The sequence below is a fragment of the Hemitrygon akajei genome, chromosome 1 (assembly GCF_048418815.1).
Source record: "Hemitrygon akajei chromosome 1, sHemAka1.3, whole genome shotgun sequence".
Taxonomy (NCBI): Eukaryota; Metazoa; Chordata; class Chondrichthyes; order Myliobatiformes; family Dasyatidae; genus Hemitrygon; species Hemitrygon akajei.
Genome location: NC_133124.1, coordinates 5,743,674 through 5,770,356, shown reverse-complemented (window position 1 = coordinate 5,770,356; position 26,683 = coordinate 5,743,674). Strand labels below are relative to the sequence as shown.

At 46.1% G+C, this 26,683-nt stretch overlaps 2 protein-coding genes across 6 annotated transcripts in view; one reads left to right on the top strand and one right to left on the bottom strand.

Annotated features, from left to right (window-relative positions):
* rad54b (RAD54 homolog B) overlaps positions 1-14,544 on the bottom strand; it is a 187,740-nt gene extending 173,196 nt beyond the window's left edge. Inside the window, exons 1-2 of the mRNA XM_073026484.1 lie at positions 14,325-14,544; positions 4,018-4,213 (exon numbers count right to left, since the gene is read on the bottom strand). Of these exons, the coding sequence (XP_072882585.1) occupies positions 4,018-4,213; positions 14,325-14,453 (325 nt within the window). The 5' untranslated portion in view covers positions 14,454-14,544. The remainder of the gene's footprint in view (positions 1-4,017; positions 4,214-14,324) is intronic.
* A 109-nt stretch (positions 14,545-14,653) lies between these two features.
* rnf41l (ring finger protein 41, like) overlaps positions 14,654-26,683 on the top strand; it is a 48,309-nt gene continuing 36,279 nt past the window's right edge. Inside the window, exons 1-2 of one of the 5 annotated variants that reach the window (XM_073026765.1) lie at positions 14,654-14,773; positions 15,492-15,822. The gene's annotated coding sequence lies outside the window, so the exon portion shown is untranslated. Of the gene's footprint in view, positions 14,774-15,491; positions 15,823-18,819; positions 18,910-23,542; positions 23,736-26,683 lie in introns of those variants that run through there. The other 4 variants (XM_073026701.1, XM_073027088.1, XM_073026832.1 and 1 more) reach the window with 4 other exon arrangements.

Below are 26,683 nucleotides of genomic sequence, written 5' to 3'. Positions count from 1 at the left end.
AAATAAATAAAACATAATTAAAACATTGCATGTAGTGCCTAGCGCAGGTAAACAGTAAACAGCTTGCTGCCCTTGTGACAAGTTCGCAGTGGTTGCAGGGCATTCATTAGTCTCACAGCCTACAGATGTGCCTATCTAAGAGACTGTTAAATGTCCCTAATATACCTGCCTCTACCTCCACCTCTTTCAAGGCATTCCACACACCCACCACTGTATAAAAACCTACCTCTGACATCTCCCTCATACTAATCACCTTAAAATTAGTTCCCCTTATATTAGCCATTTCCATCCTCTTATCTTGTACACCTCTATCAAGTCACCTTTCATCTTCTTTCACTCCAAAGAGAGAAGACCTAGCTCGTTCAACCTATCCCCATAAGGCACGCTCTCTAGTCTGGCAGCATCCAGTAAATCTTCTCTGCACCTTCTCTGAAGTTTCTACGTCCTTCCTATAATGAGATCACCAAAACTAAACACACATCTTCAAGGTCTTGATGAAGGGTTTCAGTCCAAAATGTCAACTGTTTACTCATTTCCATGGAGGCTGCCTGACCTGCTGAGTTCCTCCAGCATTTTGCGTGGGTTGCTCTGGATTTCCAGCACCTGCAGAATCTTGTGTTTACAACATTCCAAGTGTGGTCTAACCAGAGTTTTACAGAGATACAACATTACCTCAGAAGCTATATCTCAAGTGAAGACAGATCTAAATTACCAGCTGAACAAAGGATAAGATTCAATGAGATGCTCAAAACTTCCTGAAATAAACTGGTAAATTGGTTTATTATACAATGAAATGCTTGTCTTGCATACCATCCATACAGATCAATTCTTTATAACAGTGCATTGCACAAGGTTAGACAATACAGTGTCGAGTAAAGAGTAAATGCAGTGCAGGTAGACAGTATGATAGATTGGGAAGTCAAGAGTCCATCTTATCATACTAAGGAACCATTCAATGGTCTTATAACAGTGGGATAGATGCTGTCCTTGCATACCGTCTTTCTGAGGAGGCTGAAGAGACTAACCACATCAATACTTACAACCTTCTACAGATGTTCAGTAGAGAGCATCCCAACATGCTGGATCACTGCATGATACAGAAACTGCACTGTGGTGGACAGGAAGGCTCTACAACAGGTAGTCAAAATTGCCCAATGCATCACTGACACCAGCCTACTCGCCATCAAGGGCAATATATACAGAACGGTGCTGAAAAAGGGCTTGTAATGACATGAAGGATACTCCCACCCTGCTCATGGACTGTTTGTCCCACTCTCATCAGGGAGAAGGCTATGTGGTAGACTCAAAAATCAGTTATTTTCCCTACGCAGCAAGGCTGATCAACACCACCAACTACTAACCCACCCCCCCTATATGCCCAACCACCAGTACTTTAAAATTCCCTGTCAGTCACCTTATGTATGGACACTCCTGTGCCTAGCATCACTTTATGGACATACAATCAACGTATACAAGTGTAATATGCTGTAGGGTTTCACTGCTGTGTAATATGCTGTAAGGGTTCACTGATAATGTAATGGTTTCACTGTAGCAGCAATGTTTGGGTTATGACTGGAGATAACAGGGTTAGGAATGTTGTTGTTCTTTCTTGTGAGCTGGAAGAGAGATTTTCGTGGTCTTTTGCTGGGGAGAGATGTGGAGCGAAAACGCGAATGGAGAGAGTCGGTAGACCGCCGGACAGGGTGGACTTGGAGCGAGGGTCCAAAGGGCAGCGACGATCGGAGGAGGTAAATGGTGAACGATCGACTTATCAGTCAGCTCCAACATTGCGCAACAGACTGTTTAATAAGATGGGACCCTTTCTTCCCTAGCCATATAGTCCAAGTAAGAATTATGAAGCTTAATCGTTTAATCGCATATTGTGTACTGTTTGTCATTTCATGGTACTGATTTGTAACAGGGGACACCGCGCAGCATCCACCCAAACGAGATTTCTTAAGTTTGGCTGGGCCAGGGGCTATCATCCCCGCCCCCCCCCATATTAAGCTGCTAGCCGAAGCGAGAGTTACATAAGCTATCTTATGTATTTGTATCTATTCTAATTTTTTTTTTAATTATTTGTTCTTTATCTTATTGTGTTTTATTGGTGCTGCATCTGATCTGGAGTAACAATTATTTTGTTCCCCTTTACACTTGTGTACTGAAAATGACATTAAACAATGTGAAATGTGTAGTTCGGATGGTTGATGTTTCGTCGCCATGCAAGGAGATATCATCAGCGCACCAATGCAACATTTGCAAGTAAGTTGCCAAGATCAGAGAACAACTCAACCCAACTACATTAAACGATCTTCAATCACCTCCGGGTTTGAATTCAGGAACTCTGCACTAAACAGAACTGTGGGAGAACTTCCTCAGGAAAAGCAGCAGTATTCCTAGAAGATGACACTTTTGACGGAAATTAGAGAAGAGCTGTAAATGCTGGCTTCATGTGTGACAATCACAGCCCAAAAAAAAAGTTTAAAAAACCTTCAGGTGGTTCACAGCATTACAGTAATGTTGAATTGAACTACTATTATAAGACCATAAGATATAGGAGCAGAATTAGGTCATTAGGCCTATTGAGCTGCTCCACCATTTCATCATGGCTGATCCCTCTCAGCCCCAGTCTCCTGCCTTCTCCCCATATCCCTTCATGCCCTGACCAAGAATCTACCAGCCTCTGCCTTAAATATACCCAATGACTTGGCCTCCACAGCCATCAGTGGCAGTGAATTCCCAAGATTCACCACTCTCTGGCTAAAGAAATTCCTCCTCATCTCTGTCCTGAGGCTATGTCCAGGGTGTATGGTGTGACCGGGGAGGTGCAGCAAATCTGGTGAAGGGTCTTGTCATGTTCAGTCATCTTCTAGATTCAAGATTCAATTCAACTTGAAGTTCAGTATATTTCAGGGCTACAATATGAAATAAATCCAAAACTCAGTGAATGAGATCCTTCTATCACTCTTATCTCACTTTTCTCTTAAGTTACAGTCAGGCCAGAACTTCAGCTGTCAGTTTTACTTCCATACATATTATACCAACATGTACACTCAGAGTAAATAATAAAATCTCTCTACAGGCCCTGACTCTCATCTGGAGTTTTATTTATTTAAGATGCAGTTACATACCCTTCCAGCTCAACAAATCCACACCACCCAATTGCACCAATGTGACCTTCAGAATGATGAAGGATCTCAGCCCGAAATGTCAACTGTTTATTCATTTCCATGGAGGCTGCCTGACCTGCTGAGTTCCTCCAGCATTTTGTGTGGGTTGCTCTGGATTTGCGGCATCTGCAGAATCACGTGTTTACAACATTCTAAGTGTGGTCTACCAGAGTTTTACAGAGATACAACATTACCTCAGAAGCTATATCTCAAGCAAAGACAGATCTAAATTACCAGCTGAACAAAGGACAAGATCCAATGAGATACTCAAAACTTCCTAAAGAAATTGGTAAATTAGTTGATTATACTGAGATACAGTGAAAAGCTTGTCTTGCATACCATCCATACACATCAATTCTTTATAACAGTGCATTGCACAAGGTTAGACAATACAGAGTGTAGAGTAAAGAGTAAATGCAGTGCAGGTAGACAGTAAGGTAGATTGTGAAGTCAACAGTCCATCTTATCATACTAGGGAACCATTCAGTGGTCTTATAACAGTGGGATAGATGCTGTCCTTGCATACCATCTGTAAAGATCAATTTATTACAACAGTGTACAAGATTAAACAATACAGAGTGCAGAATGGTCTTCAGAATGTTGGAGGAAATCCAAGCACCCAGAGGAAACCCACGTGGTCACATGTAGAACATACAAACTCCTTACAGACGGCAGTGCAATTAAATCTGGGTCGTTGGCGCCGTAACAGCATTGTGCTGCCCTAAATTTTGAAGTTTGCTCTCACAATACAGAGGCAGACATTAACCACAGATAATATTCTAGGAAACTGCAAACCACAATAATATCCAACATAATATCATGAAAGCAGTTGTGAACTGGTACTCACCCTCGACATGATTTGTACCTCGAAACTTGACAGGAAAACCAGGCGAGATGGTCAGGTGATCAGGTTTAGACATTTCCAAATGACAATGTTCAACCACATTTCCCGAGGTTTGTGGAGAAGGGCAGGTCTGAAGCCTTTCACATTGTGTAACCATTGCTTTGGACTGCAACAGGGGATCACCACTGTCATGATGTAGCTGAAACAAAATGTGATTTGCAAAAAGGAAATCATTCTAAAATAATTCACACAAATCTGTATTGATAACCTATTTATCTTTTATTTCTTTGTTCGTATGTGCCATGTTGTATGATGTAGGCAATTGTGGTCTTTCCATGATCATGATTGTTCTTGACAAATTTTTCTACAGAAGTGGTCTGTCATTGCCTTCTTCTGGGCGGTGTCTTTAGAAGGTGGGTGACCCCAGCCATTATCAATCCTCTTCAAAGATTGTCTGCCTGGGGTCAGTGGTTGCATAACCAGCTCATATGACCATCCACAACCCACTCCCATGGCTTCACATGACCCTGATCAGGGACTAAGCAGGTACTACACCTTGCCCAAGGGTGACCTGCAGATTAGTGGAGGGAAGGAGTGCCTTACACCTCCTTTGGTAGAGACATAACACAACTCCACCACTCTATCTCTAATTGACCAAAATTATAAACTTTAAAACAAATTGAGAAGTACAGGTAAAAAAACATAAAGATACTGTATAACGCCACCACTGCTGAATAAAATAGAAAAATATAATTTTTATTCCTATGAAAATAAACTTATTCATAATAAAGAAAATATTTACAAGAATAAACCATGCAATGCCTTTTTATTTTTACATTCATAGTCAATGCTTTCCATACTGTTCAATTACATTCCTACACGTCAATAGCACTGCTGTCACTCATGTGGGGCCCTGGGGTGGTGTACTAACTAATACAATAAACCAGGGTCTTCTTCATCCAACCCGGCCCCTCCGTCTCCAGTAGTGGAAGAAACCTATACCATGGGTCCTTCCTCACTGAACCCTCGCAATGGCTGCAACCAAGCTTCAGTGCGTCTCTCAGCACATGCTCCTGCAGCCTGGAATGTGCCAGTTGGCAACATTTCTCCACAGACACCTCAATATCCTGACAGACCAAAAGCCATCTATCACCATCTGATGATCTACTAGCAGAGTGTGATGGCCATCTTCATGTGTCCCTGAAAACCGTGCATAGAGCAGAGTCCTGGATCACGCAGCTGCTCAAAATGACCAACTAAGGTAGTGTAGTGGTTAGCACAACGCTTTACAGTACCAGCAGCCTGGGGTTCAATTCCCAACTCTGCCTGTAAGGAGTTTGTATGTTCTCCCTGTGACTGTGTGGATTTCCCCCAACTGCTCTGGTTTCCTCCCACAGTCCAAAGACTTTTGATTGGTAGGTTACTTGGCCATCGTAAATTGTCCCATGATCAAGCTAGGGTTAAATCAGTACATATCCTTCCACCTCCATATCCTCTTAGTCTGCAAAGAGGAGAGCTACCGCCTTATCCCCATTACAGCCCTAGAAAACATAACTTGGTGATAGATAGACATAGACACAGAGACACAAAATGCTGGAGGAACTCAGCAGGCCAGGCAGCATCTATGGAGAAAAGTACCGTCTATGTTTTGGGCCAAAACCCTTCAGCAGGACCCTCAGATTTCCAGCATCTTCAGGTTTTCTCTTGTTTATGGAAACAGGCCAGTCAGCCTGAGACCGCATAAACTATCTGCACACTGATCCCATACTAATTCCATTTTGTGAGATCCAGAGTAGAATGGGGACCTGCTTTGTCAAGCACCTTTGCAAAAAGCAGCATTTCCCAGTGGCAAACCATTTTAATTCCAATCCCCATTCCAACATGTTGGCCTACATCTCCACCACCACCCCAGCCCCCCACCCCCCACCTTCTGTGATGATGAGGCCACTCTCAGGTTGGAGAAGCAACACAACATACTCTGTCTGGGTAGCCTTCAAGCTGTTGGCATGAACATTGATTTCTCCAAATTCCAGCAAAAAACCTCCCCTTCTTTAATTCCCCACTCTGCCCCCCCCCTTACCTCTCCTCATCTGCTTGTCACCTCCCAGTGTGCCTCTCCTCCTTCTCTTTCTCCCATGGTCCACTCTTCTCTCCTATCAGAATCCTTTTACACATATTTACCTTTCCTACCCATCACCTCCCAGCTTCTTACTTCATCCCCCTTCTTGCACCCACCTGGCTTACCTTATTAACTTCTAGCTTGTACTCCTTCCCCTCTCCCACCTTCTTAATCTGGCTTCTTCCCTCTTCCTTTCCAGGCCTGATGTAGGGTCTTGGCCCGAAATAGCAACTACTTTTTTTCCAGACATGCTGCCTGGCCTGCTGAGTTCCTCCAGCATTTTGTGTGTGTTGCTTGGATTTCCAGCATCTGCAGATTTTCTCTTCATGTCTGAATTGTCTTACTAATTACAACTCATCAACTTTCAGTGACAAAAATCACTACTTATTGAATACAACCACGCAAGTGATGCTATTTAAAAATGTTTGCTCTAAGCACGGAGTAGTGGCTAATGACCACGCGCAACTGAATGAGTTAGGAAATGCTCAGGCACAGTTTTAGACCACAAGACCATGAGACATAGGAGCAAAATTAGGCCATTTAGCTCATCAAGTCTGCTCTGCCATTCCATCATGGAGTATCTCGGATCCCACTCAACCCCATACACCTGCCTTCTCGCCATGCCCTTTGATGCCCTGACTGATCAGGAAACTATCAACTTCCTCCTTAAATGTATGCACAGACTTAGCCTCCACTGCAGTCTGTGGCAGAGCATTCCACAGATTTATTACTCTCTGGCTAAAAAAAATAAATTCCTCCTTTCCTCAGCTCTAAAGGGTTGCCTCTCAATGTTGAGGTTGTGCCCTCTAGTTCTCGATACCCCCACCATTGGAAACATCCTCTCCACATCCACCCTATCTAGTCCTTTCTGCCCCAGTTACCTGTGGAAGACACTCGCAGTGTTGTGGAATTTCCAGGTGTCAGGGCATGAGTGTGTGAAATTACCCTAACTAGGGAGAAGGTTCTTGGTAAACTGAAAGGTCTGAAGGTAGATAAGTTATCTGGACCAGATGGTGTACATCCCAGGGTTCTGAAAGAGGTGGCTAAAGAGATTATGGAGGCATTAGGAAAGATCTTTCAAGAATTGCCAGATTTTAGAATGGTTCCACAGGAGTGGAAAATTGCAAATGTCACTCCATGCTTCAAGAAGGGTGAGAGGCAGAAAAAAGGAAATTATAGGCCAGTTACTTTGACCTCATGGTTGGGGAGATGTTGGAGTCGATTATTAAGGATGAGGGCTCAGGGTACTTGGAGGCACGTGATAAAATAAGCCTTGTCAGCATGGCTTCCTCAAGAGAAAATCTTGACTGACAATTCAAGATAGACCTCCCAATGTGCCTCTCCTCCTTCTCTTTCTCCCATGGTCCACTCTTCTCTCCACTCAAGATAGACAAATGGGGGGGGGAGGGGAAAAAAACAGTTGATGTTGTGTATTTGGATTTTCAGAGGACCTTTGACAAGGTGCCACACATGGAAAGGAAAGGAAGGCCTGGAAAGGAAGAGGGAAGAAGCCAGATTAAGAAGGTGGGAGAGGGGAAGGAGTATAAGCTAGAAGTTAATAAGATAAGCCAGGTGGGTGCAAGAAGGGGGATGAAGTAAGAAGCTGGGAGGTGATGGGTAGGAAAGGTAAATATGTGTAAAAGGATTCTGATAGGAGATAGGAAAGTGTTGTGTCAGCAAATTTGCTGATGATACTAAGCTGGGTAGCAGTGTGACATGTGATGAGGATGTTAGGAGAATTCAGGGTGACTTGGATAGGCTGGGTGAGTGGGCAGATACTTGGCAGATGACGTTTAATGTGAATAAGTGTGAGGTTATCCACTTTGGGAGCAAGAACAGGAAGGCAAATTATTATCTGAACGGTGTAAAGTTAGGTAAGGGAGAAATACAAAGAGATCTAGGAGTCCTTGTTCATCAGTCACTGAAGGTGAATGAGCAAGTGCAGCAGGCAGTGAAGAAGGCTAATGGAATGTTGGCCTTTATTACAAAGGGAAGGAGTACAAGAGCAAGGAAATCCTCTTGCATTTGTACAGGGCCCTGGTGAGACCACACCTGGAGTATTGTGTACAGTTTTGGTCTCCAGGGTTAAGGAAGGACATCCTGGCTGTAGAGGAAGTGCAGCGTAGATTCACGAGGTTAATTCCTGGGATATCAGGACTGTCTTACGCAGAGAGGTTAGAGAGACTGGGCTTGTACACGCTGGAATTAAGGAGATTGAGAGGGGATCTGATTGTAACATATAAGATTATTAAGGGATTGGACAAGATAGAGGCAGGAAATATGTTCCAGATGTTGGGAGAGTCCAGTACCAGAGGGCATAGTTTGAGAATAAGGGGTAGGTCATTTAGGACAGAGTTAAGGAAAAACTTCTTCTCCCAGAGAGTTGTGGGGGTTTGGAATGCACTGCCTCGGAAGGCAGTGGAGGCCAATTCTCTGGATGCTTTCAAGAAGGAGCTAGATAGGTATCTTATGGATAGGGGAATCAAGGGATATGGGGACAAGGCAGGAACCGGGTATTGATAGTAGATGATCAGCCATGATCTCAAAATGGCGGTGCAGGCTCAAAGGGCCGAATGGTCTACTTCTGCACCTATTGTCTATTGTCTATGAGGCTGCTTAACAAACTACAGGCCCATGGTATTACAGGGAAAGATTCTAGCATGAATAAAGCAGTGGCTAATTGGCAGGAGGCTAAGACTGGGAATAAAGGGAGCCTTTTCTGACTGGTTTCTGGTGACTAGTAGTGTCCACAGGGGTCTGTGTTGGGACCAATTCTTTTTATGTTGAGTGTCAACGATCTGGATGATGAAATTGATGGATTTCTTGCAAAGTTTGAAGACAATGTAAAGATAGGTAGTTTTAAGGAAGTAGACAGCCTAAAAAAAGGATTTACGACAGATTAGGAATTCTCCTAATTGACATAGAATTGGCAGATGGAATGCAATGTTGGGAAGTGTACGTTCATGCACTTTGGTAGAAGAAATGAAAGAGTCAATTATTTTCTGAATGGAGAAAAAAAAACCTGAGGCACAAAGGGATTTGGGAGACCTTGTGCAGGATTCCCTAAAGGTTAATTTGCAGGTTGAGTCTGTGGTGAGGAATGTTAGCATTCATTTCAAGAGGGCTAGAATATAAAAGTATGGATGTAATGTTCAGACTTTATAACGCACTGCTGAGGCATCTCTTGGAGTATTGTGAGCAGTTTTGGAACCCTTATCTTAGAATGGAAATTCTGAAACTGGAGAGAGTTCACGAAAATTATTCCAAGAATGAATGGCTTGTCATATGAAGAACATTTTATGGCTCTGGGCCTGTATTCTCTAGAATTCAGAAGAATGAGGAGTGATCTCATTGAAACATATCAATTGGTGAAAGGCCTTGATATAGAGTGGATGTGGACAGGATATTTCCTATGGTGGGAGAGTCTAAGACCAGAGGACACATCCTCAGAATAGAGGGGCATCCTTTTAGAATGGAGATGAGGAGGAATTTCATTAGCTAGAGAGTGGTGAATATGTGGAATTCCTTGCCACAGACAGCAGTGGAGGCCAGGTCGTTATGTATATTTAAGGCAGAGGTTAATAGATTCTTGATTGGTCAGGGCATGAAGGGATATGAGAAGGTAGGAGATTGGGGCTGAGAGGAAAATTGGATCAGCCATGATGAAATGGCAGAGCAGACGTGATGGGCCAAATGGCATAAATTTGTTCTTATACTTTATGATTGTATATAACCGGCATAGTGTCCCAAATAAATGATGGAAATCCTGGCTATTTTCTTGATTTGTTTTTGTTCTTTAAGATTTTACCGCAAATAAACAATCACCCAATTACTGGAACCCACTATATTTAAGACTACAAGACATCATTCATTCATTTGTTTTGTGCCCTGTCATATAACATGGGTGATCATGGTCCTCCCATGACCATGGCTGTACTTGGCAATTTTTTCTATAGAAATAGTTTGCAATTGTCTTCTTCTGGACAGTGACTGCCCAACCATTATCAATACGTTTCAGAGATTGTCTGCCTGGCATCATAGCCAGGAAGGCAACAACATCCATCACCTGCTCCCATGGATTCATGTGACCCTGATCAGAGGGCTAAACAGATGCTACACCTTGCCCAAGAGTGACCTGCACATTAGTGGAGGGAAGGAGCACCTTACACCTCCTTTGGTAGTGCCATCTCCACACCACCACCTACCATAAGATATAGTATCAGAATTAAGCTATTCAGACCATCGAATTTGCTCGGCCATGCTATCATGGTTGATTTATGCTTCCTTTGAACTCTCCATAACCATAAGACATAGTAGCAGAATTAGGCCATTTGGCCCATTGAGTCTGCTCCGCCATTCAATCATGGCTGATCCTTTTTTTTCCCCTCGTCCTCAAATCCATTTCCTGGCCATCTCCCCGTAATCTTTGATACCATGTCCAATCAAGAACCTATCAATCTCTGCTTTAAATACACCCAATAACCTGACCTCCACATCTGCATGTGGCAACATAGTTCACAAATTCACCACCTTCTTGCTAAAGAAATTTTTCTGCATCTCAGTTTTGAATGGACACCTCTCTATCCTGAGACTGTGCCCTCTTGTCTTAAGACTCTCCCACCATGGGAAACATCCTTTCCACATCTACTCTGTCTAGCCCTTTCAACATTCGAAAGGTTTCAATGAGATCCTCCTTTCATCCTCCTAAATTCCAGTGAGTACAGACCCAGAGCCATCAAACGTTCCTCATATGATAACCCTTTCAATCCTGGAATCATTTTTGTGAACCTTCTCTGGATTCTCTCCAACACCAGCACATCTCTTCTAAGATGAGGAGCCCAAAACTGTTCACAATACTCAAGGTGAGGCCTCACCAGTGCCTTATAAAGCCTGAGCATCACATCTCTGCTCTTGTATTCTAGACCTCTTGAAATGAATGCTAACATGGCATTTGCCTTCCTCAGCACCGACTCAACCTGCAAGTTAGACTTTAGGGTGTTCTGCACAAGGACTCCCAAGACCCTTTGCATCTCAGATTTTTGGATTTTCTCCCCGTTTAGAAAACAGTCTGCACATTTATTTCTACTACCAAAGTGCATGACCATGTATTTTCCAACATTATATTTCACTTGCCACTTTCTTGTCCATTCTCCTAATCTGTCTGTCCTTCGGCATCCAACCCATTTCCTCAACACTACCTACCCCTCTACCAATCTTCGTATCATCTGAAAACTTGGCAATAAAGCCAATTATTTCATAAACTAAATCATTTATATACAGCATAAAAAGTGTTCCCAACACCGAACCATGTGGAGCACCACTAGCCACTGGCAGCCAACCAGAAAAGGATCCTTTTATTCCCACTCGCTGCCTCCTACCAATCAGCCAATGCTCCAACAGATTTAGTAACTTTCCGGTAATACCACAGGCTCTTAACTTGGTAAGCAGCCTCATGTGGGGCACCTTGTCAAAGGCCTTCTGAAAGTCCAAATATACAACATCCCCTGCAGCCCCTTTATCTCTCCTACTTGTAATCACCTCAAAGAATTCCAACAGGCTCACCAGGCAGGATTTTTCCTCAAGGAAACCATGCTGACTTTATCCTATCTTGTCCTGTGTCACGAAGTATTCCATCACCTCACCCTTAAAAATTGACCCTAACATCTTCCCATCCTCTGATGTCAGGCTAACTGGTCTATAACTTCCTTTCTGCTGCCTTCCTGGTAAAGCTCTGAAAACCTGTACCAACCAACTAGCCGGAGTATTCAAGGACATTTTCAACCGCTCACTGCTACAGGCAGAAGTTCCCACTTGCTTCAAAAAGGCAACAATTATACCAGTGCCAAAGAAGAATAATGTGGGCTGCCTTAATGACTATCGCCCGGTAGCACTCACATCGACAGTGATGGAATGCTTTGAGAAGTTGGTTATGACTGTGCAGATTGGTGATAACATATTCTTCTCTCTGGCGACCAACACTGGCGCTCCTCAGGGGTGTGTGCTTAGCCCACTGCTCTACTCTCTCTATACACATGACTGTGTGGCTAGGCATAGCTCAAATACCATCTATAAATTTGCTGACAATACAAACATTGCTGGTAGAATCTCAGGTGGTGACGAGAGGGCGTACAGGAGTAAGATATGCCAACTTGTGGAGTGGTGCCACAGCAACTCAATGTCTGTAAGACGAAAGAGCGGATTGTGGGCTTCAGGAAAGGTAAGACGAAGAAACACATACCAATCCTCATAGAGGGATCAGAAGTGGAGAAAGTGAGCAGATTCAAGTTCCTGGGTGTCAAGATCTCTGAGGAATTAACCTGGTCCCAACATATTGATGAAGTTATAAAGGAGGCAAGACAACGGTTATACTTCATTAGGAATTTGAAGAGATTTGGTATGTCAACAAATACACTCAAAAACTTCTATAGCTATACCGTGGAGAGTATTCTGACAGGCTGCATCACTGTCTGGTATGGGGGGACTACTGCACAGGAACAAAAGAAGCTGCAGAGGCTTGTAAATTTAGTCAGCTCCATCTTGGGTACTAGCCTACAAAGTACCCAGGACATCTTCAAGGAGCAGTGTCTCAGAAAGGCAGCATTCATTATTAAGGACCTCCAGCGCCCAGGGCATGCCCTTTTCTCACTGTTACCATCAGGTAGGAGATACAGAAGCCTGAAGGCACATGCTCAGCGATTCAGGAACAGCTTCTTCCCCTATGCCATCTAATTCCTAAATGGACATTGAAACCTTGGACACTACCTCACTATTTTTAAAAAATATACAATATTTCTGTTTTTGCATGATTTTTTAAATCTATTCAATATATGTATACTGTGATTGATTTACTTATATTTATTTTTTTCTCTTCTACATTATGTATTGCATTGAACTGCTATTGCTAATTTAACAAATTTCACATCACATACTGGTGATAATAAACCTGAATCTGATTCCTCCTTTCTTAAAGAGTGGAGTGACATTTGCAATTTTCCAGTCCTCTGGCACCATGCCAGAATCCAATGATTTTTGAAAAATCATTACTAATGCCACCACAATGTCCAACACTACCTCTTCCAGAACCTTAGGGTGCAGTTCATCTGGTCCGGGTGACTTATGTACCTTTAGGTCTTTCAGCTTTTTGAGCACCTTCTCCCTTCTAATAGTAACTGCACCCACTTCTCTTCTTTCACATACTACAAATTCTGGCACACTGCTAGTGTCTTCCACAGTGCAGACTGATGCAAAATACTCATTTAGTTCATCTGCCATCCCTTGTCCCATTATTATTTCTCCGGCCTCATTTTCTAGTGGTCCTATACCCACTCTCATCTTTCTTTTATTACATACTTGAAAAAGCTTTTACTGTCCACTTTAATATTATTTGCTAGCTTGCTTTCATAGTTCATCTTTAACCTTTAATAGCCTGACTAATCAAGCTTTAAATATACCCAATGACTTGGCCTCCACTGCAGTCTGTGGCAATGAAATCCACAGATTTACCACCCTCTAGCTAAAGAAATTCCTCCCTGTTTGTATTGTAGATAGATATATAGATTTTGAAGCAGATATGTATTGCTATAGAATATATAACATTACAGCACAATACAGGTCCTTCTGCCCACAATGTTGTGCCATCCTTTTAACCTACTCCAAATTCGATCTAACCCTTCCCTCCTCTATAACCCTCCATTTTTTTAATCCAGAGTTTCTTAAATGTCCCAAATGTGCATGTCTGTCTCTACCAGCAACCCTGGCAGCTCGTTCAACATTCCCACCACTCCATGTGTAAAAAACAAAGCTTTCTTCTGACATACTCCCTATAATTTCCTCCAATCATCTTCAAATTACACCCTCTCTTATTAGCCATTACAGCTAGAATGTTGACATTTCTATATGTACATAAAATAATTGACAAATATATTTTATATAAATTATATATATTGATATAATTTACAAACCAAGGTGGTCCACAAAAGAATAAACTATGCCACAGAGCAATATTTATGGGAAGCAAGTACAAAATATTTTAATATATTTATTTAAAAACTATATTTAAGACTTTTGCCAATATGCTTTCGCGAGCTTTAGAAACCCGGAAGGCTAAATTACTTAAGCCTTAGACTATCGCAATCAGTTTCTCGCTCCTAATTTCCAATTAGATGTGACAGAAGTTTATTTTATACAGTACCTCGTTCCTGTTCAAGAGTCTGGTGTCCCCTGACACAGGCGCACGATTAGTGGTTTTGCCGGGAGGGATGAATTTCATTCTTTTAGCCACATTGCCGCTGAGCTGGCTCGGAGCAGCCGATCTTCTCATCTTAGTAAGTTGTTACTTCAGTACCGGAAGAAAAAATTGAATAAGTGTCCACACATTAACGATAAGCAAGCTGTCTAGGAGTGATACTTTCTTAATGTCCACCAATGATGATTTTTAAGCTCCCGCCTTCCCAAAATGCTTAGCACGGACAACAAATCCTCCGTACTGCGCATGTACTTAATTTTAATTCCTTGTTCAGAATTAGTCTGTACGATACATTTGTGGGGAATGCACTTGCCAAGAAACGGTGCAGATCCTAGGAGTTGCAAAGGAAACGTCTTTGGGGCAGGCACAGTTTAACGTGGACCATCGTAATGCATGTAAGTGAATATTTGATTTTCTGAAAAGCATTGGGCTTTTAGATATTATTCAAGGTTTTTGTGGGGGAGTGGATTTAGTGGGTGTGGCGACCCACTTTCTGCGCAGGCGAGCCGGGGGGGGAGTCTTTGGTAATGCACCCCTGACGCTAGGGATTAAATGCCAGCGCCGCGAAGTTTGAAACTAGTCTGCGTGTCGTTATTTCAGCGCTGTGGGTAGCACATGGGTAGGTATACATAGTGACTTTTTGCTTCGCACTTCACGTCAGTAGGTGGCGTTAGTGCACCTCATGTTGGTCTGTCAACTACCTTTAAACTTCTATAAACCATCATTCAAAAGTTGCCGTGTAGATTTCAGTGGTGTTATATTGCAATGTGTTACAATGACATAGCTAGCCCGCCTATGGATTGCAGCGGCTCTCAAGGGTCGGCTTTGACGGAAAGCAATTATATTGAAATAGTTATCAAAATTTTAAAAATTGTGATATAGTAAATATATGCTTTATTAACGCTTTAAATAACAAGTCGTGATGAGCAATATTTTGAGATATTTCTAAAAACTGTAATGTGATATGAAAATCTCTGTGATTCCTGTTGGTGACAAAGTCAGAGGTACTGCTAATACTACTGTGGATTGTTGCCTACGTTTGAAATTGAAAGAAATGCTATATTTCAGTTAGAGATTAGTGAAAATAAAGGTGTAATGTTTTCCCATCCACAGACTTCCTGGAATTTATTGGACCCCAGATGAAACTCTGCTTTACAGCTTCTCTCAATTTGGGAAAGAACAGCAGAACAGCGTTTCTGCATCTGTGAGAAAAGAAACGGTTAACCCTCTCAACTTCTGCGTGTTCGACAAGATCTGAAAATCTGGCTCAGAGGTACCATAACAATAACCTCATCAGCAAGAACAAGGAGCTGATTATTGACTTCAGGAGGAGGAAACCAGAGGTCCATGAGCCAACCTTCATCAGAAGATCAAATATGGAGCAGTCAGCAACTTTAAATCCTGCAGTGTTACTATTTCAGAGGATCTATCCGGGGGCCAGCATGTAAGTGCAATTGCGAAGAAAGCAGACAGCGCCTCTACTTCCTTAAAAGTTTGTGAAGATTCAGCATGACATCTAAAACTTTGACAAACCTGTATAGATGTGTGCAGGCTATGCTCTCTTCTCGCTCCTACCATTGGAAAGGAGGTACAGAAGCCTCAGGACTCACACCTACTGGTTCAGGAACAGTCATTACCCCTCAAACATCAGGCTCTTGAACCAAAGGGGATAGCTTCACTCAACTTCATTGCCCTATCATTGAAATGTTCCCACAACCAATGGACTCACTTCAAGGACTCTTCATCTCATATTCTTGATATTCATTGCTTTATTTATTTATTATTTCTTTCTTTTTGTATTTGTACAGTTTGTTGTCTTTTGCACACTGGTTGAATGCCTAAGTTGGTGTGGTTTTTCATTGATTCTATTACGGTTGTATTCTATTATGGATTTATTGAGTATGCCCACAAGTACACTAATCTCAGGGTTGTATATAGTGACGTATATGTACTTTGATAATGAACTTACTTTGAACTTTAAAATGCAAGCAGGCTTTTTCCACTGAGGTTAGATGAGACCAGAACTAGAGGTTATGGGTTAAGGGTGAAAAGTTTAAGGGGAACACGGAGGCTGGCGAGAGTGTGGAATGGGCTGCCAGTGGACGTGATGGATGTTGGTTTTATTTCATCATTTAAGACAACTTTGAACAGGTATATGGATGAGAGAAGTATGGTCTGGGTGCAAGTCAATGGGACCAGGCAGAATCATAGTTCAGCATGGACTGGATGGGCCAAAGCATCCATTTCCATACTGTAGTGCTCTTTGACTCCATAAGGGTAGATAACAAATATTAACCATTATGTTGAAAAATAGTCAAATCTGGCCATTGAGAATGTTTGAGAAAATTAACGAACTAGTGTCACAAATACACTAGGTATACCTTATATACCGGCTGGGTAGCCTCCAACCTGATGGCATGAACATTGACTTCTCTAACTTCTGTTAATGCCCCTCCTCCCCTTCTTACCCCATCCCTGACATATTTAGTTGTTTGCCTGTTCTCCATCTCCCGCTGGTGCTCCCCCTCTCCTTTCTTTCTCCTGAGGCCTCCCATCCCATGATCCTTTCCCTTCTCCAGCTCGGTATCACTTTCACCAATCACCTTTCCAGCTCTTAGCTTCATCCCACCCCCTCCGGTCTTCTCCTATCATTTTGCATTTCCCCCTCCCCCCACTACTTTCAAATCTCTTACTATCTTTTCTTTCGGTTAGTCCTGATGAAGGGTCGCGGCCTGAAACGTCGACAGCACTTCTCCCTATAGATAGATAGATACTTTATTCATCCCCATGGGGAAATTCAACTTTTTTCCAATGTCCCATACACTTGTTGTAGCAAAACTAATTACATACAATACTTAACTCAGTAAAAAATATGATATGCATCTAAATCACTATCTCAAAAAGCATTAATAATAGCTTTTTAAAAGTTCTTAAGTCCTGGCGGTAGAATTGTAAAGCCTAATGGCATTGGGGAGTATTGACCTCTTCATCCTGTCTGAGGAGCATTGCATCGATAGTAACCTGTCGCTGAAACTGCTTCTCTGTCTCTGGATGGTGCTATGTAGAGGATGTTCAGAGTTATCCATAATTGACCGTAGCCTACTCAGCGCCCTTCGCTCAGCTACCGATGTTAAACTCTCCAGTACTTTGCCCACAACAGAGCCCGCCTTCCTTACCAGCTTATTAAGACGTGAGGCGTCCCTCTTCTTAATGCTTCCTCCCCAACACGCCACCACAAAGAAGAGGGCGCTCTCCACAACTGACCTATAGAACATCTTCAGCATCTCACTACAGACATTGAATGACGCCAACCTTCTAAGGAAGTACAGTCGACTCTGTGCCTTCCTGCACAAGGCATCTGTGTGGCAGTTTTCCACCAGCATTTTGTGTGTGTTGTTGTTTGAATTTCCAGCATCTGCAGATTTCCTCGTGTTTGCTACATAAATTGTACACATTTGTTTTCAAGAACACAATTAGAACAAAAAAGTCCATTTTATTGCAAGCTGGTCATCGTGCTGTTAAACTAGTGATTAGGGTTTTGCTTTTTGTAATATCCCATGTAATATTTCTTAAAGTGAATTAGAGATGTGTTCAGTGCTGCCAAGTTGTTAAATTCAAAAGTTAAAGTAAATTTATTGTAAAAGTGGTTTTATGTCACCATATAGTGTATATTGCTTTGAGATTCATTTTCTTGCAGGCATTTACAAAGAAATAAAAAATACAATATAATTAATTAAAAACTCTACATAAACAAAGACTAACAAACAACCAATGTGCAAAAGAAAATTGTGCAAACAAAAATAACACTGACACACAAGTCCTTCAAAGTGCATGTGTAGGCTGTGTAATCAATTCAGACAAGTGGCAAGTGAAATGATCTAGGACACTCATCAGTTTGGCACCAAAAATCCTGCTTTAAATCTAATGTCATCTTGTTACAGGTTCTGGCCCAACACAACAACTGTCCACATCACCACAGATGCTGGCTGGCCCACTGGAATTTTCCAGTCCTGTGTGTGTGACAAAGAAAGAGAGGGAGAGGTTGGTGTGAGCATTATGTGAGTGTGAGGATGGGTATATGTATATATCTGTGTGAGTGTGTTTCCAGCACCTGTCCCCCTGAAGGAGGCTGTATTTAATTCTATATCAGTGCTGCCGTGGGACAGAGCTTGAATGAGAGGGTTGCATTCAACCCTGCAGCCCCACCCTCACCAAGGCAATAAATATCTGATTTATATCGGATTCCCTCCACACTCCGCTCTGCAATCCCCGATCTCTCACCAAGGCGATAAAATACTGTTTTAAGTCCGATTCCCTCCGCACTCAATCCCCGATCCCTCGCTGTTTTATATAGGATCCCCTCCACACTCCGCTCTGCCGCCTCACCTGTTATTCCGGCGGGTTCACGCCCCCTGGAGCTAATTGCCATGGGCAACGGCCGCCGTAAATTCATCCGGCATGCATTTACGACGTTTTGCGGCATTGACTGGAGACGGATAGATTTGTAAGAGGGGCGGCGAGGGGTGACCGGGTGTGGGGCGTTTTAGGGTGGGGGGAGACTGGCGAGGGGTGACCGGGTGTGAGGCGTTTTAGGGTGGGGGAGACTGGCGAGGGGTGACCGGGTGTGAGGCGTTTTAGGGTGGGGGAGACTGGCGAGGGGTGACCGGGTGTGAGGCGTTTTAGGGTGGGGGAGACTGGCGAGGGGTGACCGGGTGTGAGGCGTTTTAGGGTGGGGGAGACTGGCGAGGGGTGACCGGGTGTGAGGCGTTTTAGGGTGGGGGGAGACTGGCGAGGGGTGACCGGGTGTGAGGCGTTTTAGGGTGGGGGAGACTGGCGAGGGGTGACCGGGTGTGAGGCGTTTTAGGGTGGGGGAGACTGGCGAGGGGTGACCGGGTGTGGGGCGTTTTAGGGTGGGGGAGACTGGCGAGGGGTGACCGGGTGTGGGGCGTTTTAGGGTGGGGGGAGACTGGCGAGGGGTGACCGGGTGTGGGGCGTTTTAGGGTGGGGGGAGACTGGCGAGGGGTGACCGGGTGTGAGGCGTTTTAGGGTGGGGAGACTGGCGAGGGGTGACCGGGTGTGGGGCGTTTTAGGGTGGGGGGAGACTGGCGAGGGGTGACCGGGTGTGAGGCGTTTTAGGGTGGGGGGAGACTGGCGAGGGGTGACCGGGTGTGAGGCGTTTTAGGGTGGGGGGAGACTGGCGAGGGGTGACCGGGTGTGGGGCGTTTTAGGGTGGGGGGAGACTGGCGAGGGGTGACCGGGTGTGGGGCATTTTAGGGTGGGGGAGACTGGCGAGGGGTGACCGGGTGTGGGGCGTTTTAGGGTGGGGGAGACTGGCGAGGGGTGACCGGGTGTGAGGCGTTTTAGGGTGGGGGAGACTGGCGAGGGGTGACCGGGTGTGAAGCGTTTTAGGGTGGGGGGAGACTGGCGAGGGGTGACCGGGTGTGAGGCGTTTTAGGGTGGGGGAGACTGGCGAGGGGTGACCGGGTGTGAGGCGTTTTAGGGTGGGAGGGGACTGGCGAGGGGTGACCGAGTATGGGGCGTTTTAGGGTGGGGGGACTGGCGAGGGGTGACCGGGTGTGAGGCGTTTTAGGGTGGGGGTGACCGGGTGTGGGGCGTTTTAGGGTGGGGGGAGACTGGCGAGGGGTGACCGGGTGTGAGGCGTTTTAGGGTGGGGGAGACTGGCGAGGGGTGACCGGGTGTGAGGCGTTTTAGGGTGGGGGGACTGGCGAGGGGTGACCGGGTGTGAGGCGTTTTAGGGTGGGGGTGACCGGGTGTGGGGCGTTTTAGGGTGGGGGGAGACTGGCGAGGGGTGACCGGGTGTGAGGCGTTTTAGGGTGGGGGAGACTGGCGAGGGGTGACCGGGTGTGAGGCGTTTTAGGGTGGGGGAGACTGGCGAGGGGTGACCGGGTGTGAGGCGTTTTAGGGTGGGAGGGGACTGGCGAGGGGTGACCGAGTATGGGGCGTTTTAGGGTGGGGGGACTGGCGAGGGGTGACCGGGTGTGAGGCGTTTTAGGGTGGGGGTGACCGGGTGTGGGGCGTTTTAGGGTGGGGGGAGACTGGCGAGGGGTGACCGGGTGTGAGGCGTTTTAGGGTGGGGGAGACTGGCGAGGGGTGACCGGGTGTGAGGCGTTTTAGGGTGGGGGAGACTGGCGAGGGGTGACCGGGTGTGGGGCGTTTTAGGGTGGGAGGGGACTGGCGAGGGGTGACCGAGTATGGGGCGTTTTAGGGTGGGGGGACTGGCGAGGGTTGACCAGGTGTGGGGCGTTTTAGGGTGGGGGTGACCGGGTGTGGGGCGTTTTAGGGTGGGGGTGACCGGGTGTGGGGCGTTTTAGGGTGGGGGGAGACTGGCGAGGGGTGACCGAGTATGGGGCGTTTTAGGGTGGGGGGACTGGCGAGGGTTGACCGGGTGTGGGGCGTTTTAGGGTGGGGGTGACCGGGTGTGGGGCGTTTTAGGGTGGGGGGAGACTGGTGAGGGGTGACCAGGTGTGGGGCGTTTTAGGGTGGGGGTGACCGGGTGTGGGGCGTTTTAGGGTGGGGGGAGATTGGTGAGGGGTGACCGGGTGTGGGTGCGTTTTAGGGTGGGGGGACTGGCGAGGGGTGACCGGGTGTGGGGCGTTTTAGGGTGGGGGGAGACTGGCGAGGGGTGACCGAGTATGGGGCGTTTTAGGGTGGGGGGACTGGCGAGGGGTGACCGGGTGTGGGGCGTTTTAGGGTGGGGGGAGACTGGCGAGGGGTGACCGAGTATGGGGCGTTTTAGGGTGGGGGGACTGGCGAGGGGTGACCGGGTGTGGGGCGTTTTAGGGTGGGGGAGACTGGTGAGGGGTGACCGGGTTTGGGGCGCTTTAGGGTGGGAGGGGACTGGCGAGGGGTGACCGGGTGTGGGGCGTTTTATGGTGGGGGGAGACTGGCGAGGGGTGACCGAGTATGGGGCGTTTTAGGGTGGGGGGACTGGCGAGGGGTGACCGGGTGTGGGGCGTTTTAGGGTGGGGGTGACCGGGTGTGGGGCGTTTTAGGGTGGGGGAGACTGGTGAGGGGTGACCGGGTGTAGGGCGTTTTAGGGTGGGGGTGACTGGCGAGGGGTGACCGAGTATGGGGCGTTTTAGGGTGGGGGGAGACTGGCGAGGGGTGACCGAGTATGGGGCGTTTTAGGGTGGGGGGAGACAGGCGAGGGGTGACCGAGTATGGGGCGTTTTAGGGTGGGGGGACTGGCGAGGGGTGACCGGGTGTGGGGCATTTTAGGGTGGGGGTGACTGGCGAGGGGTGACCGGGTGTGGGGCATTTTAGGGTGGGGGAGACCGGCGAGGGGTGACCGGGTGTGGGGCGTTTTAGGGTGGGGGAGACTGGCGAGGGGTGACTGGGTGTGGGGCGTTTTAGGGTGGGGTGACTGGCGAGGGTTGACTGGGTGTGGGGCGTTTTAGGGTGGGGGGGACTGGCGAGGGGTGACCGGGTGTGGATCGTTTTAGGGTGGGGGAGACTGGCGTGGGGTGACTGGGTGTGGGGCGTTTTAGGGTGGGGGGACTGGCGAGGGGTGACCGGGTGTGGATCGTTTTAGGGTGGGGGGGGACCGGCGAGGGGTGACCAGGTGTGTATCGTTTTAGGGTGGGGGAGACTGGCGAGGGGTGACCGGGTTTGGGGCGCTTTAGGGTGGGAGGGGACTGGCGAGGGGTGACCGGGTGTGGGGCATTTTAGGGTGGAGGGACTGGCGAGGGGTGACGGGCTATGAGGTGGATTAGAGTAGGGGGACAGATGAGGGGTTTCGGGGTGTGGGTGGGTGAGGGGAACCTGAAGGGGTGATGAGGTGGGTGGGACAAACTTTCGAGGAGTGACCGGGTTTGGGTGAGGGTGGAGGTACTGGCAAGGGGTGACAAGCTGTGTGGTGAGTTAGAGTAGGGGGACTGATGGGGGTGACGGGAACCAGCGGTAGTGATGAAGTGGAAGGGAGGAACTTACAAGGGGTGACCGGGTGTGGGTGGGTGAGGGGAACTGACGGGGGGGGGGGGTGATCATGGGTTGAGGGGCTGGTGAAGGGGGACTAGCGAGGGCTGATGGGGTGTGAGGCCGGTGAGGGTGGGGGGCTGACGAAGGAAGACATGGTTGGGTGTTGTGGAAGATTGTGTCTGGTGTGAGGGTGTGTGGAGGGGTAACAAATGTGGCGTTTATATCTGGTGTGTGGGACAATGAGTGGGGTGGATTGTGTCTGGTGGGCAGGGGCTGTGCGAGGGGTAATGAGTGGGGTGGATTGTGTCTGGTGGGCAGGGGCTGTGCGAGGGGTAATGAGTGGGGTGGATTGTGTCTGGTGGGCAGGGGCTGTGCGAGGGGTAATGAGTGGGGAATTTGTGTGTTGGGCAGGGAGTGTGTGAGGGGTAACAGGTTGTGTCTGATGTGAGGGTGTGTGTGAACAGTAACAAGTGGAGGGGTTGTGCCGTGTGAGGGGCAACGAGTGTGAGATTTTGACTTGGGAGAGGGTTGGCTGGTCAGTGATCGGTAATGCTGAGGGAGTTGATTACACATGTTATATATGATATTGATAGATATCTACAAGATAGATATTGTAGATACTGTGGCTATACTGGATGATTGAGAATGTACCAAAGGGTTGAAGACTCCTGCTTAAAAATCCATTCAATTCTGTCTACCACAGCCCTTTTCTCTGCACGTTTAGCTCCCGTAGTTAAGTACCTTTACTTTATTGTCACCAAACAATTGATACTAGAGTGTACAATCATCATAGCGATATTTGATTCTGTGCTTCGCGCTCCCTGAAGTACAAATCGAAGCAAATATAATACAAATTTAAATTATAAACCATAATTAGAAAATAGAAAAGGGAAAGTAAGGTAGTGCAAGTCAGGTCCAGATATTTGGGAGGTACGGCCCAGATCCGGGTCAGGATCCGTTCAGCAGTCTTATCACAGTTGGAAAGAAACTGTTCCCAAATCTGGCCATACGAATCTTCAAGCTCCTGAACCTTCTCCCGGAGGGAAGAGGGACAAAAAGTGTGTTGGCTGGGTGGGTCATGTCCTTGATTATCCTGGCAGCACTGCTCCGACAGCGTGTGGTGTAAAGTGAGTCCAAGGATGGAAGATTGGTTTGTGTGATGTGCTGGGCTATGTTCACCTAATGCTATTTAAGTAATGATGTGTTATTGATACTTCTGGTAATTACTTCGGAATCCCTTGTTGGGTTTATTGGTGACTGTTGACTCGAAAGCCTGTGTTTGGTGATAGATTTGTTGGTATTGTCACTTGTACTGAGTTACACTGAAAAAGTTGCCTTGCATACTTTTTATACAGAATCATTTTTATACAGAAATTGATGGAGAAGATCCTGAGGCGGGATTTATGAACATTTGGAGAGGTATAATATGATTAGGAATATTCAGCATGGCTTTGTCAAGGGTAGGTCGTGCCTTATGAGCCTGATTGAATTTTTTGAGAATATGACTAAACTCATTGATGAAGGAAGAGCCGTATCTGTGGTGTACATGGATTTCTGCAAGGCATTTGATAAGGCTTATTGAGAAAGTAAGGAAGCATGGGATCCAAGGGGACATTGCTTTGTGGATCCAGAACTGGCTTGTCCACAGAAGGCACAGAAGACAAGTGGCTCATATTCTGCATGGAGGCCGGTGACCGGTGGTGTGCCTCAGGGATCTGTTCTGGGACCCTTATTCTTTGTGATTTTTATAAATGACCTGGATGAGGAAGTGGAGGGATGGGTTAGTAAGTTTGTTGGTGACACAAAGGTTTTGTGAATAGTGTAGAGGGCTGTCAGAGGTTACGGTAGGACATTGATAGAATGCAAAACTGGACTGAGAAGTGGCAGATGGAGTCCAACCTAGATAAGTGTGAAGTGGTTCATTTTGGTAGGTCAAATATGATGGCAGAATATAGTACAGTATAGTAATATAGACTCTTGGCAGTGTGGAGGATCAGAGGGAGCTTGGGGTCCGAGTCCATAGGACACTCAAAGCAGTTGCGCAGGTTGACTCTGTGGTTAAGAAGGCATACGGTGTATTGGCCTCCATTAATCGTGGAATTGAATTTAGGAGCCGAGAGGTAATGTTGCAGCTATATTGGACCTTGGTCAGACCCCACTTGGATTACTGTGCTCAGTTCTGGTTGCCTCACTACAAGAAGGATGTGGAAACCATAGAAAAGGTGCAGAGGAGATTTACAAGGATGTTGCCTGGATTGGGGAGCATGCCTTAAGAAAACAGTTTGAGTGAACTTGGCCATTTTTCCTTGGAGCGACGAAGGATGAGAGGTGACCTGATAGAGGTGTATAAGATGATGAGAGGCATTGATCGTGTGGATAGTCAAAGGCTTTTTCCCAGGGCTGAAATGGTTGCCACAAGGGGACACAGGTTTAAGGTGCTGGGGAGTAGGTACAGAGATGTCGGTTTAAGTTTTTTTACGCAGAGGGTGGTGAGTGCATGGAATGGGCTGCCAGCAACAGTGGTAGAGGTGGATACGATAGGGTCTTTTAAGAGACTTTTGGGTAGATACATGTAGCTTAGAAAAATAGAGGGCTATGGGTAAGCCTAGTAATTTCTAAGGTAAGGACATGTTCGGCACAACTTTGTGGGCCAAAGGGCCTATATTGTGCTGTAGGTTTTCTATGTTTAATCAGGTTTAATGTCACTGACATATGTCATGAAATTTGTTGTTTTTGGCAACAGTATATTGCAATACATAATAAAAAAACTAAATTACAATAAGAAATATATAAAACATTACTATCAGTAAGCAGTGCAAAAAGAGTTTAAAAAATAGGGAAATGGTGTTCAAGGGTTCATTGACAGTTCAGAAATCTGATGGAGGGAAAGAAGCTGTTCCTGAAACATTGGGTGTGGGACTTTGGGCACCCTTAATAATGGATGTTGCCTTTTGGAGGTGTTCTTGATGCTGGGGAGTCTGGTGCCTGTGGTGGAGACGGTAGAGTTTGCAACTTCCTGCAGCTTTATCTAATCCTGTAGAGTGGTCTTTCCATATGAGCTGGTTATGTAACCAGTTAGCATGTTCTCCACAGTACATCTGTAGAAATTTGTGAATTTGGTGAGATATCAAATCTCCTCAAACTCCTCATGAAATCTAGACATTGTCGTACATTTGGGATAGAGGTGGGGGATAACCCTCTCAGTATAAAATATAGCTGCTGTTGTCCACAGTGTATTTCAGGTAGAGGGGGTAGTGGAGAGTGGGAGAGGGCCCGCTCAGCATGGGAGGTGGAAGGATCCTATTGTGTTTGGTTCCACACACACAAAATGCTGGAGGATTTCTACGACAGTTTGGCTGCAACCAATAGCTGAGCAGGAATGCATAAATAGAGCTACCTTTTCAATCAGATCCGCGATCAAGATTTAAAAGGTCGAGCCTTGCAGCAATTTCTCAGAGTTTAGCTGCAACCTGTCACTGAGAAGGATTCATTGGAAAGGGCAAACAAAAATAACACAAGTGCAAGTGGAGCGGCCATTCTTTTGAGTGTGCCAGTGTTTAGAGTGGCTTTGACTCATTGAGCTTGGTCAAAGTAAAGTATTTGGTAAGTTAATCTCTTTTTGTTATTTGTTCATTCCTCATCTGTTAGGGCATAGTAGTTTAGTGAGAGTGGCTCTGGGGCAGTGTTTTCTACTGTGTGTGGGTTGTGAAAAGTCTGGGAGACGTCCATTCTCCTGGATAAACACATCAGCACCATGTGCGGAGAGTTGCAGCTTCTCAGAGAATATATTAAGGAACTGGAGCAGCAGCTCCATGACCTTCGACTCATACGGGAGAATGAGGAGGTGATAGACAGGAGCTACAGGGAGGCATTCACCACTAGATTTCAGGAGATAGGTAACTGGGTAACTGTCAGGAGAAGGAGGGGAAATGTACAGCCAGAGCAGAGTACATCTGTGGCTATTTCCTTCAATAATAGGTACACAACTTTAGATGCAGCTCTTTGGAAAGTGTTAACGAAATGGAGCTTCATCTCAATGACCTTCAGCTTGTTAGGGAAAGTGAAGAGGTGATAGACAGGGAAGTGGTCACCCCTATGCAACAGGAGACAGATAAATGGGTAACTGTCAGAAGAGGGAAGGGAGAACATCAGGCAGTGGAGAGCACCCCTGTGCCGCCCCCTGCAACAATAAATACTCCATTTTGAGTGCTGTTGGGGGGGGCTCACCTACCTGGCGGAAGCAACAGCTGTCGTGTCTCTGGCACTGAGTCTGGCCCTGTGACTCAGAAGGGTAGGGAACTGAAGAGGATGGCAGCAGTAATGGGGGACTGTGTAGACGTGAAAAAGAAACATGGATGGTAGTTGCC